Below are 14,230 nucleotides of genomic sequence, written 5' to 3' on the forward strand. Positions count from 1 at the left end.
CCCAGCCCTAGCGGCAGGCTTACTCCTTCCATATGGTTCCACTTCCACATATTTGTAATTGTAACCCATTTAATAATAATAATATTTACATTTATATATTTAATTACCGCATATATTTATAGGGCAACCAACCTTTTTACACTGCCATACACTGAGGCATCAGGGCATTGGAACTTTTTTTGGAACTCACAACACGCAACCTAAAACCCCTTCCTCTCCCAAACCGTTTCTACAATTGTTTTATGTTGCATGATGATCATGAATTCATTTATTATTATTTTTTTTATATATTTGAATATCAATATTATCTGTCCATCCTCAGTAATCCTCAGTTTACTATAATATACTCCTGTCCTGACTAGTGACTTCATCGTCATTCCAAACGCGCACACACACAGAGAAAGGGAGAGTGCCCCCCCCCCCCCATTTCCCTTTCCTCAGTCCCCACTTTCTGCTGTTCTCTATGGCTCTGCCTCTGATCAGGATTAGCTTGTTAGTTTACGCTAACGTAACGTTAATTTCGGGCGATGTGGGCATAAAGGAATGGCGACGATGCAAAGCATGTTAGATGCATTTGACCCGTTGTGAGAGAAAAAAAACACCACAGACTTATTTCGGGTCGCAAAATAGGCGCACTGCTGTGTAGCCCTGCTCTGCTTTAATGCGAGCAGAAGCACGGACTGGGCGGATATGACGCAGAGTTGCCACGGGATTTTCAAAATAAGAGTATCGATATGAACCGAACGTTGCTAGCTGCCGGAGCCATAGATATTATGACTGGAAATGAGACCCGCCACAGGATTTTCAAAATAAGAGTGGCGGGCAGACCTCTCATTGTTACTCGCCAAACCTTAAATCTGCCCGCCATTGGCGCTTGGCGGGTACTTATTTTGTTCCCTGTACACAGTGTTATGTTATTCTCATGTCCGTTACAGCCAACACAACGACATACGCTACTGCATCAACGTTATGATTAACAAAGCAAGGCATTCGTTTTGTTGCATTAACGTTACATATATATTACTATTGCTATCGATAAATCTAGGTGTTCTAATATCTATTGCTATTGGTAAGACTAGAATAAGTTACATTAACTTAATGTTAGTCTCGGAAAAGTCTCGCGTAGCACAATGGCGGACTTTCCGGAAGTAAAAAAGCAAATGAGAGCTTCCGATTGGTGGTAAGAACAGCAGAGGTGGGTGCAAGCGGTGTGACGTAATTGGCAGAATTGACTGTCAATCAATGGTCTACCTCATAACTCATAAACAATGTTTCTGTACTGGAGGTGTACAGTATTTCAATAGGCAACCCTGAAAGGATTATTTTTCTAGAAGAGCAACACTAGCCAAAACATAGGCATTGTAACATAGTTAAGTGACTGTTACTTTTGTAGCAGTAGTTCAATGTCACTGCCTTTTTTATTAGGCCTAGTCCCTAGTTGTTGGCTACAACTTTGCCACAGTAGGCATTAATCACTTTTTTTTTTTGATCCACTTTTTCTCCCATTTTCTATATTTTCTCCCATCCCAATTTCGTATCATCCAATTCAACCCTCCCCTGTCACGAACGCTGTTTCTTGCCTCCCACAAGCCGGCTGCAATGTGGACTAAGTCATACATAGCACAAGTCCCCTCCGGTACTTGAGGTAACAGCAGTCGCATCTTTTCACCTGCGCAGCTCGATCTCTCAGTGTCGAGGAGTAACGCGTGGGAGGCTCACGCTGCCCCCGACACTTCCTGATTCTACTGCGCAGGCGCACCAACCGACTTGTAGGAGTCGCTTGTTCACAACGTTCGATCCCCACCCTTCAGTTTTCCCTCCCCGTAATACGGCCAATGTGTATTACTGCGGACGACCAGCCAAACTGAAAAACAATGTGGAGAGCTGGATTCGAACACGCGAATCCTAGCGTCTCCACACTGGTGGCGAGTGACTTGTCCACTACACCACCTAGCCGCCATAGTAGGCATTAATCACTTAATAGTTCAAATGGTGTGTCCTGTTCCCGTTTGCACACGCACGCACAGTACAAATATACAGTTATTAAAAAATAAATAAAAAAACTCTGTTACTTGAAATATTTTCACTGTGCTCCTAAATATTTTTGTGTGCTCCTAAATTCTTTCATTTAGGAGCACATGTGCTCCTTGGGGAAAAGGTTAGCGTAGAGCCCTGGGCATCAGGAATAATAAAGCACACAGGGGAGTTGGGGCATCAGGAATAAGTGCATGGGGGAGTTGGGGCATCAGGAATAAGCACACAGGGGAGTTTATTAATTCCTTCCCCGTGTGCCGCGTGCGTCGGAGCATAACGTCACCGACACCTTGACCGCGGAGCCGCTCAGCTCCAGCCCCCGTCCCGTCTCCCAAGAACAACAAGGAGCAGAAAGAGATTCTGTGGTAATCTTCCCGCGCAGTGCCGCAGTTTCCGTCAGACTCGCCATGTGTTCTGCTGACTCTGGCTTCTGCGGTGAACGTGTTGACGGTGGACTAGATGTCAGAAGCCGCTCGGCCTGTGAGTCAGTCCTCGACGGTGGTTTTATTCTGTCATGCAGCGATGAAGTCATCGCTCGGCGCTCTCGGAGGAACAGCAGGCCCCCGTATTAGAGGCAGACCGCACTCGGAAGGTGAAAGCATGATGGCATCGTGTAGTTATCTTTTCGGTATGACTAACGCAGGGCTATTAGAGCGCGGTATGAGATGGAGCTTAGGAGAGAGATGCTTGTTCAGCGCGCTTGGCCTTTCTGTTTAACAGGGGCGACAGCGGCTCAGGAGCTGGTCGTCTGGTAATCAGAAGGTTCCCGGTTTGATTCCCTATAGTATTTGATCTTAGTACCTTTTATCATGTCTATTTTATTCTATTTGTATTTTTTTGCACAATCAAGGCGGGCATGGCCACCTTCCTTTCACTACATGTCTCATGTATGTATGTATGTATGTATGTATGTATGTATGTATGTGACTAATACATCTCTTGAATCGCCCCGGCAGCTTGTCGAAGTGTCCTCGAGCAAGACACTTAACCCCTAACTGCTCCCAATGAGCAGGTTGACACCTTGCATGGTCGCCTCTGCCGTCGGTGTGTGAATGTAAATAAAATGATGAATAAATGGTGCATTTATATAACTGCTTTTATCCAAAGCGCTTCACAATTCTGTTCCTCACATTCACCCATTCACTCACACATTCACACACCAAGGCAGAGGCGACCGCCGACCATGCAAGGTGCCAACCTGCTCACCAGGAGCAATTAGGGATTACGTGTCTTGCTCAAGGACACTTCGACACGCTGCCCAGGAGGAGCAGGAATCGAACCGGGAATCTTCCGATTACCTGATGACTACTTTACAATATCAACCCCCATCTTGGGGAATCTGCCCCCGAGCTATTCATCTCCTTCCGAGTGGCGCAAACTGGGGTGACTTAATAAAATGTAACATACTGGTTCTATTTCCTAGATTCATGTCGATATAAACAGAGGGGTCGGACGCAGAAGGCCTGTTTTCTCTTCAAGAACGCCATGTTTTTTAATGGCTTTTTACTCGTGTTGTATTTAGATTTATTCGTCTCTGTTTTCAGGTTTCTAGTTGTTTATTTGTCGCATATAAGTTACTGTACTGTAATGTACATTACAGTGAAATGCTTGGTTCTGTATGACCCTCCTGAGATTGTGCTTCATACAGTAAAGAAAGTAAAAGTAAAGACCAAACACTATACAAAAGATACAATATATAAAACGAAAATGTGCAAATGCAAAAATGAGGTAGCAGAGGTAGTGCAAATTTGAATAAATAGTAACAATTTATATTTAATATAGTTTAAAAAGTGTTTAAAGTGTTTAATTGAAATCTATTTTGATATTGCATTGACAAAAAAAATCTATATATTTTTGTCTGGTAAAAGAGGGCATTTTAGCTCGACAGGCTTTTCTCTGGTTAGAGTAGAGCCACAGAGCCACACCTCCCAGAACAGAGGTCACAGACCACAGCCGCCATGCTGCTCTTCAGACTCCTGGTTGGACCTATTTTAGGCTCTGCCACTGGTGTGAAGTGGGTTGAAGTGAGCTTCAATGTCGTTTCCCCTGTAAGCTACCAGCAACCGTGTGATAACAAGCACACACACACACACACACACACACACACACACACACACACACACACACACACACACACACACACACACACACACACACACACACACACACACACTACTGTGTCACCTGTCTCTGTATGCACACCTAGAGGTGACATGTTGTCAAGGCAACAGTAATAGTGTGTATTTTCACACCTAATGTGCGAATCTGATTTACTCTGTGTTTTTGTGTATACGTGTGTGTGTGTGTGGTGATTACCAGGCCGCTCATGTTTCTCTCTCTGTGTCTCTTGCAGGAAGTTTGGGGAGCGCCCTCAGCCACAGCGCCTAACAAGGTGAGTGCACGCAAGCACACACACACACACACACACACACACACACATTTATCAACACTCTTTGTTTTGTGGTGCTCCTAATATGAATTTGGCCTATTTCTATTTTTTCAATTTTTTTTTAAATTATTATATTATATTATATTGTGCTTCTATGTTAACACTTTGATCGCCGGGGTTAAATTCATAATTTACCATCCCTCGCCAGCCCTATTTAACATGGAGAAGTTCCCCTTCTTTGCAGAGCTATAACTTTTTAAATTGTATTGCTCAATTGACATTACTATGGCCCATTCAATGTCCTATATCTATTGTTCAGGGTGTAGCAACGTTATACTTTTTCATTCACATATTCATACTAAAATACGGTCTAAAGCAGTGTTTCTCAACTGGTGGGTCGCGACCCAAAAGTGGGTCGCGGGGCCATTTTGAGTGGGTCGCGGATGTGTGTGTAAAAAAAAAAAAAAAAAATTAATTTTTTAATTTTTTTTTTTTCACTACCTATCTTTGTGAAAGTGGCTTCTCAGCTCTGGTCCAGCTGAAGACAAAGCGGGGGAACAGATTGGACATTGAGCATGACCTCAGAGTTGCTTTGTCTACCATCACCCCAGACTTTGAGACTCTTGTCAGGAGCAAACATCATCCCCAGTTATCCCATTAGTTCCCTGCATGTTAAGCTAAGAAGTCTGCTAAGAAGGATATATTATTTATTATTATTATTATTATTATTATTATTATTATTATTATTATTATTATTATTATTATTATTATTTTATTTCATTGGGTTTTTAGCCCTAGTTGCACTTTTATTACAATCCCAGTTATCCCATTAGTTCCCCCAAACTTAGGTCTGTTATGTTAAGCTAAGAAGTCTGCTAAGACGCATAATTATTTATTATTATTATTTAATTTCATTGGGTTTTTAGTAGAGTTGTTCCGATACCGATACTAGTATCGGAAATGCCGCCGATACTGCCTAAAATGCTAGTATCGGTATCGGCGAGTACACGTAAATTCTAGCCTCCGATCCCATGATGTAATTTATCTCCTGCCGAGTCCTGCGGAGAGTGAGGATTATAAAATGAACATGTTTTAAAGTGTGATGCTGTGTCATTTTAACAGCAGATACACTTTCTTAAATTCCATTGTCCCCGACAGTGCGGTGTGACGGGGAGCTCGGACGGGAATCGGGATGTGTTTGGCTGGTGTTATGATGGCATTAGCTGGAAAGATAGCTAGTTGGAACAACATCCGCTTTTAACGTTACATCAAATCAGATGATCGCCTGTCCTTTCTCCAGGACCTAACACTGTCCGTGACCGTCTATCAACAATAATGCACCCACGGTGAATTGTATTTAAGTTAAGTAGCTACGGACTAGCGTTAGCTGACTATTACTAACGTTATCTTAATGTCGATGCGGGAAGGCGAGCTAGGTCAGTTAGCTTAGCTTGATAACGTTACCGTGTCTAAAGTTGGTGCTATTCACATAATCCAGCAATAATGGCTGCAGACCTGCAAGCAAAGTACAGCAAGTGCCAAAGGATAAGAGTCTGAGGCGGAGTTTCAAAAGAGAATGTTGAATATTTATTTTGCATCAAAAATCACAACATGAACGTTCTATCGTTCTATCTGCCACTAGCTTACAGACTGAATAGGGTATATCTGCAGAGCCACTGAGTAGCGAGTGCAACACCGTTTAATGTCCGTGTGGATCATTGGAGTAGGGTATATCTGCAGTGCTGCAGCCCATACTCATTGATTAATGATACTAATACAAATCTATACAATCACCTGTTGTTGAATAAATACCATACGTTCTAGTTATTACTAAAAAACAGTATAACAGTATCTAAAAAATAAAATAAAAAATTTATATAATTTTTTTTTAATTTTTTTGTATGCGCTGGTATCGGATAAATATCGGTATCGGCCGATACCCAAAGCTTAGGTATCGGAATCGGATCGGAAAGGGAAAAATGGTATCGGAACATCTCTAGTTTTTAGCCCTAGTTACACTTTTGTTGCAACCCCAGTTATCCCATTAGGGGCGACAGTGGCTCAGGAGGTAGAGCAGTCGTCTGGCAATCCGGAGGTTCCCGGTTCGATTCCTGCTCCTCCCAGGCAGCGTGGCGATGTGTCCTTGAGCAAGACACTTAACCCCTAATTAATCCCGATGAGCAGGTTGGCACCTTGCATGGTTGCCTCCGCCATCGGTGAGTGATGGGTAAAATGTGAGTAACAAATTGTAAAGCGCTTTGGATAAAAGCGCTATATAAAAAAGCAGCCATTTACCATTAGTTCCCCCAAACTTAGGTCTGTTATGATAAGCTAAGAAATCTGCTAAGAAGCATATTATTTATTATTATTTTATTTCATTGGGTTTTAGCCCTAGTTGCACTTTTGTTGCAAACTCGGTTATCCCATTAGTTCCCCCAAATTTAGGTATGTTATGTTAAGCTAAGAAATCTGCTAAGAAGCATATATTATTTATTATTCTTTTATTTCATTGGGTTTTTAGCAATAGTTGCACTTTTGTTGCACTTTTTTGTGTTTATTTCATGTTTTGAAAGATTGCGTATTACTGCAAATATTTTTTTTTACATAATTCATAGTGGGACAAAATGTTGGGTCCCGAGGCTAGACCAGTTGAGAACCACTGGTCTAAAGTATACGTATGTTTTTATCGTTTTCTGCAGCTTTCTCCAGAACTTGATTTATAGCCCTAAATGCATTATATTGATGATCAAATACTTAAGCATTACATCACACGCAGGAGTGGTTTGTGACCAATAAACCATGCCTAGGGGTGGTTGTTAGGCCCGAGGCGCAGCCGAGGGTCGTTAGACCCCCCTAGGCATGGTTTATTGGTCACAAATCACGACTGCACGTGGTGTAAAGCTTTTATACAACTGCCAGATTCATCCAACCTTATTTCTATACAATAAACACACATTAATCGAAGATTTATTGAAAAAACCATCCGCCAGAAAAAGTAGTTCCCACAACTCCATGTGGAAGCAGCTTGAAGTGCATCCAACCAAACTAACACATCCAACTGTGTATTATTGGAATGATTGAGAGAAGTTGCCTCATGTGGAAGCAGCTTGAAGTGCATCCAACCAACTAACACATCCAACTGTGTATTATTGGAATGATTGATTGAAAATTTTATTACCAGATGCAGAATGGGTACAATACAGTACGGCTCAATACACACAATTGTTAAGGGAATGCATAGGAAAAAAACGTTTTCTTCGCCCTATTTTTTTATTTATTTCTTTTAGCCTAAACTTAACCAGTTGGAAACCAGGGGTACAGTAATAAAATTAGCAATCAACCAATCAATCAATTCAATAGACCATGCTCACTTAAAACAGCGCTGCTTCTCTCTCAGTCTGACTCCCCCGCTGTTGCAGACAGGAGTGTGTGTGTGTGTGTGTGCGTGTGTGTGTGTGTGTGTGTGTGTCACAGTGTGTGTGTGCGTGTGTGTGTGTATGTGTGTGTGTGTGTGTGTGTGTGTGTGTGTGTGTGTATGTGTGTGTGTGTGTTTGTGGGTACGCCAGCGTCGGACAGTGAGAGAGAACGCTGCAGTCAGTAGCAAGAAGGAAGTAGAAATTTTAATCAATCAATTAATCTATCAATCAAACCGCGATTTTTCTTTTGTTCTAGATTGCCTCAAGACCCATCAATTACATCATCCAACATTGTTTAAAGGGCTAACACATTCCCCTTGACAGAATCGCTTCATATTTAGTCGTTTAGTCGCCATTAACATATCCATTTGTAAATATTATTGGCCACCTTCTTGTGATCCGGCGGAGTGATGTGATGTGGGTCGGTTGTGGGCGGGTCCTGGGCCAGCAGCGTGGATTGTTGCCAATAAAGACGTGTAAAATGACTGTTTCAGCCAATCAGAATCGAGAAATTTGCATGCCGTTGTATAAAGTTCGGTAGGAACCTGTGCGAGATACAAAATTTCAACTGGACGTGGTTCTAGGAGTTACTACGTATGATCTGATGTTGACCGGATGGGCGGGGGGTCGTTTATAATTCCGTGGGCAACGTTATATCATTCATCTAGTGTGGGTGATATGATCATCAGAGCAGTTAGTATCGAAGACATTAACAAATAACGCTGAAACTCACCGTAGTTTCCTCTCGCCGTTGGGAGATGAGCGTGGAACAGATTTTTTTCTATTATGGGATGTCGAAATATCCGATCCATTTCCAGGTTGTATAATAGTATATACGTCCAAATCATGTTTGTTGTGAAGGATCAGATTAAACCGAATATATATATTTATTTATGGATATATATTTAATAGTATTTGTATATCGCTTGATATCCTTTGTATATTCCTTGTACATATACACGGAATATCCCTTTATTCTACTACAGCCCATAATAGTTCATTCTCTTATTGGACAAAAGGACCAGGCGCCGGGGACCGGCCCCTGGCGTTCAAGTTCAAAGGTACCGACGAGACATGCCCTTACTAGCCCCAGCTCCGCGCAGGAATACGGCTACCGAAAGCAGAGCGGCACTACTTGTCCACCGTGCATATAAATATGGCGCAGAAATGTAGAATTCCTCTTAGTCCTTTACCCTTCTACCCAACTAAGTAACAAGACGTGAAGCCTCACCCCACGATACCGCGTGCGGTGTAGTATGGCCTGTTTGGCCTTAGAATAGCAGTGAGACCTCGTGCGAATTAATAGCTGAATTGCCAGAGTTTTGCACCGTATTTCTATTAAGTAATAATAGTCTATTATGTATGGTGCATCGTGCGGTTAGAGTTCTAAAGTGAGCAGCACCCCCATCGCTTCCTCGTGTTATCTAGAGTCTTAACCAGGTTGGGCAGACCACACGTGGTGCTTTCATCCGAGGAGTTCTAGGCGAGGACCGAGTGGACCTGCACATTGGATTACCTACCCCGACGACTGCTGAGCCCTATACGGCATGGAATATCTATTTGCTTTGGTGCTTTGATTTGTGGAGCGGATAATCGCCAACACCGGTGAGTGTTGGATTTCCCCCGAGAGGAGCCAAGGTGAGACGGCGCTCAGACCAGACTGAGGTCGCCTCGCTTCTTCTTCGTTGTGGACCGACAGCTACAGCTACAGCTATCGTCTACAAGAGAGCCCAAGTGTATTCATCTGTGGATCAAGATTCTACGGGCACTGTGTTCTGTACCTGAATTCTCCCTAGAAATCGTTGACCAGACGGGATACAGCCGACGGCTCTCCTACCCCCCCTACTGGCTTACAACCGGCAGGACCCTTTACAGTATATCCCGCTATAATCATTAAGTGCCATCGTTATAATTCCCTAAGAGCCAGGTTGTATACTTGCTTCCTGTGTAACCAGAGATTGGACATTCAGTGTTGATTTGCCTACGAATACTCATTTGCCTTACAAGTGCATTCAAATCATAAATGTAATAAGTAACTATTATATGTACCTTTTGCTATATATTAAATATTTGACTTACCTTTGTGTGGACCTGATTTCATATGTGGGAAAGTGTTCATCATACTTAGATATCGTGTACTGTATGGCCAGTAATTAAAGTACATAAAGCGGTAGTGGTTTAATGATACCATACTTATCAATACAGTCAGGGAATTGTACCCCTCAGTTACAATGTTGTTTATCGAGTTATTGGTAACGGATCACTATCCGTTGTGATCAGCTCGAGTCCTGGGACTATTACCGAGTGATCGGACCCAATTGAAATGAGCACCAGCTTCCACTTCCTGTTTCTCCCCTGGGCGATCCGCCGATCGGCCACCAGATGGCGCTCTTGAACCGTTGTAGAAAATATGATTTCGATCACAGATTTTTGAAATATTGATATCAAAGACGCTGTCCAGCGTCTTCGGCAGAATGAGCATGGCGGGGAAAGACGTGTTTCAGCGTCAACAGCGATTAAAGTGTTCATTTAGTTTATATTCTATTTTATTTTATTCCACCTTTTTATTTTTAATTCTACCATTATTGTCTGTCCGTCAATGTCGCCCCAAAAACAACCAAATCAAATTCCTTGTATGTGAAAACTACTACAATAAAGACCTTCCTGATTCTGATCACCATGGCTTTACTAAAACGACGCTACAAACCAGGTTTGTCAGAAGAACTCTGTGGTTTCCCTGCCATTGTAGAGCTGTTGTGCAGCGCCCAAGTCGATTGAATGGGACATGGGGGGGGGGGGGGGGGGGGGGGGTTAATATGCAGCGTTCAAGCTAAAAGATCTACCTGTCACTAGGTGGTAGATGGCTTCCTGTCACTCTGTGGATGCTCCTCCTATGTGGTAGATGGTGTATCTGTTTCGTTACCAGCGACGCGCCGCTCTTAAAACACATCCTGCGCCAATCACGTTGTACGACGTGTTTCAAGTTCATGCTAATTCTGCCAGATCACGGCGTACGACGTTATTGAGATCATATTTCATATTTTCGCCATGGTATTCATATTTCCCTCACGCAGCCTGGTCTAATGCTGTGTGAGCCGGCACAACTCTGCAACGCTTCAATACTGCCCCCTGGTGGATGATCGGCGAGTTGCCAAACCGGAAATGGCCGGTTGGATATCGGTGCGTCTCCTAAATCCGTCCGGCCACTCGCATATCGTCGCGGGACTCTAGCCACACACCGTGGATATGGATCGCTGCCATAACTCAATAATCGACATGATTTGGGCGTGTATTAGTATTCTACAAACCGGAAATGGATCTACTCGATCCCCATCAAATAACTGGGATCTTTTTGCTCCAGTCTCATTGCCCAACGGTAAGAGGAGGCTGACGTCATTTTCAGCGTGAGTGTTTATTATTATCCATACAAACTGCTCTGATCTATATATCACCCATACTACATAAAGCATTTAACGACGATCACGGAATTATAAATGACCCCCCAACCCCCCCCCCCCCGTTCAACCGCGCATGATCAGTCATAACGTTTAGGACCATGTACAGTTGACATTTTTAATATAGCGTGGATCGGTAACAAACGGCATTTGATAATCTATATATGCATTTATGCCTATATCTCACGTTATAGGAATTACTGCAGAAAACGATAAAAACATATTTATATTCTAGACGGTATTTTCGTATGAATGTGTGAATGAAAAATTTAAACGTTCCTACATCCTGAACGATAGATAATCGATGTTGAATGGGCCATAGTAATGTAAATTTAGCAATACAATTTAAAAAGTTATAGCCCTGCAAAGAAGGTGAACATCTCCATAGACTTACAGTGCTGGCAGAGAATGGTATAAGATGATCAAACTCCGTGGCAGTTAATGTGTTAATACCGTTGCATGTAAATAATCACGCATCTGGAACGCTGTATCGTTCGTCTCTGTGACCCGTCTGCGTTTGGAGAGTATTTTATTTCTTGGCTCCGCAGGCATATTTCTTTTTCATTATACCTATGAAAAGTTTAGAATTATAATTTGTTATAGACTAAGGGCTGTATACTTTCTAATGAAGAGGAAAAACCTCTTTAATTCCGAAGTGCCTTTGTCTCTCAATAACAAAATAATTACAATAATACAGCCTAACGATAGCGTGTGATGAGACATAATTAATTAGTAATAACAGCAAGTTTTGAAGAAAGTACACAACAACCACAACACAGACCCTACAGTAAGCCAGTGGTGCTGGAGTTCTCATGGGTCCCTTCCTGAATCTCCCTAGATCTCTTCGATTTGTGTTTCATGTCGGCGAGGCGGCTCTCTTTCCCCTCTTATTTCTTTTAACTTGACAGAACTTTTGAACTCAAAGGAGCCCGTTGTCCACCTCGCTCCGGTTAATAACGGCTCCCGGCCTCGACCTCTCTGTGGCGAGGAGCAGACAGAGCGTGTCCAGTGGATGTTCCTCTGTGATGTCAGTTTTCATTCGGGACATTAAATTGACACGTCAATAGTAGAGCTGTGAATCTTCACTGGCCTCACGATTCGATTAGATTACGATTCAGCTGTCCACGATTCGATTAGATTCTACGATGCATCTCAATAATATAATACATCCTCAATTTTATAATCTATATTACTGCACATGGCTATTTTTTCATCAATTAATACAAGCAGTCAGATAAATTAAACTTTTTTTTAGAAAGTTCTTAAATCAGAATGTCAAAATAAATGTCTTTACTAGTGTTGCATGATACCCAGATACTAGAATTGATTGATTCATTGAAAACTTTATTAACAGATTGCAGAATGGGTACAATACAGTACGGCTCAATACAAACTGTTAAGACGATGCAGACCAGAAAAATACTTTCGTCTTGTTTACATCAGGGTCCCCCATTTTCAATTCATCAAGACATTTGTGACATACAAGACATATACACAATATACAGTATTGTTTAAGAGAAAGATCTTACAAGAAAAATATATACATTCGAAGGGAAGAAACTACATTGGATATTATTTTATTAGAAACAATACATTGACCGGAGCACTAGGTTTGCGTAGTGGGCTTGTCAACAGTGTCATCTGAACACAGACCAAGGCATAGGAATATTCACAGATATCGCTGAACGTCTTATTTCATAATACACAGTTTCTGAATGGACGTTTGGATTAAACCAAGTTGTATGCAGTGATGAACAGTCTTTCCCAGCGGAACACAAGTTAATTAACGTTACACAGGTCGCGCTGTGCATGCTTAGCTTGCTAACGTTAAGATAGCAGGAGCCGTCTGCCGACAAAGATGTTGTTTCAACAAATGGATTCACAAAATGGATTAGCTTCCAAACCTTATAGAAAACTCCTGTGACCAGTAAGTAGGTACTACGTATGTTGTGAAGGGCCAGATTAAACCGAATATATATATTTATTTATATATATATATTTAATTGTATTTGTATATTCTCTAATATTCCCTGATATCCCTTGTATATTCCTTGTACAATATGCATTGAATATCCATTCTAGCCTACTGAACATCCCATAATAGTCTCCATTCTACTATTGGTCGAGACCTTGGTGCCAGGCTGCCATACCCCTCAGACCCAGTTCAAACGTACCGCTCCACATGTACGAACAAGTCCTAGTTCCGCGTAGGAATCTGACTACCGCACCACTAATGGGACTATTTGTTCATAGTGCGTATATATACTGCGCTACTAAAGTAGGACTTTCTTTTCAGTCCAGTTTCTTACCCTCCAATAGTCACAGACGTAAAGCCTCCCCGCGACGCCACGTGTGGGAGTAAGGCCAAGTTCGCCTACCATCGGTATTGAGACATCGTGTATATTAATATTTGAATAGTCATATTTGGCACTATATCGTCGAGTTGGACGTAGTCTATTAAGCTAATAATAGTCTGTTAATATATAGTGCTTCGTGCGGTGAGAATACTACCGTAGTCAGTACCCCATCGTTTCGGGCAGAGAACTGGCTGCTTACCCAGGGTGGTTGACCCCACGTGAAGCTGCACCCGAGGAGCCCCAGAGCCGACGAGCGAGTGGACCTGTATACCGGATTATTCTACCGACGACAGCCCGCCTTCCCAGGCACGGATTATGCTTTGTACACATTGATTATTCCATGGATAAAGACCCCCGACACTGCCGTGTGTTGGAACCCCCCCCCCCCTGGAGAGGACGCAAGGTGAGGAGACGCTCTGCAAGACGAGGTCGCTTCACGTCTCTCCTCCGTGGACCGGATGACGCCGGCCCACAAAGAGTCCACCTGCTTTCATCTGTGGTCCAAGGATCGCCGGCGCATTGAACGGCACTACAGTGGGTTCACCTGGGATACCCTTGGCCGGATGAGGCAGTCGGATT

General features: G+C 42.6%; 1 protein-coding gene across 1 annotated transcript in view; it reads left to right on the forward strand.

Moving 5' to 3' along the window:
* Positions 1–14,230, forward strand: part of rbpjb (recombination signal binding protein for immunoglobulin kappa J region b) — a 256,534-nt gene that overhangs the window by 84,936 nt on the left and 157,368 nt on the right. The window contains exon 2 of the mRNA XM_084311777.1: positions 4,388–4,426. Within this exon, the coding sequence (XP_084167903.1) occupies positions 4,388–4,426 (39 nt within the window). The remainder of the gene's footprint in view (positions 1–4,387; positions 4,427–14,230) is intronic.

This window comes from Notolepis coatsorum (assembly GCF_963971535.1).
Source record: "Notolepis coatsorum genome assembly, chromosome: 4".
Taxonomy (NCBI): Eukaryota; Metazoa; Chordata; class Actinopteri; order Aulopiformes; family Paralepididae; genus Notolepis; species Notolepis coatsorum.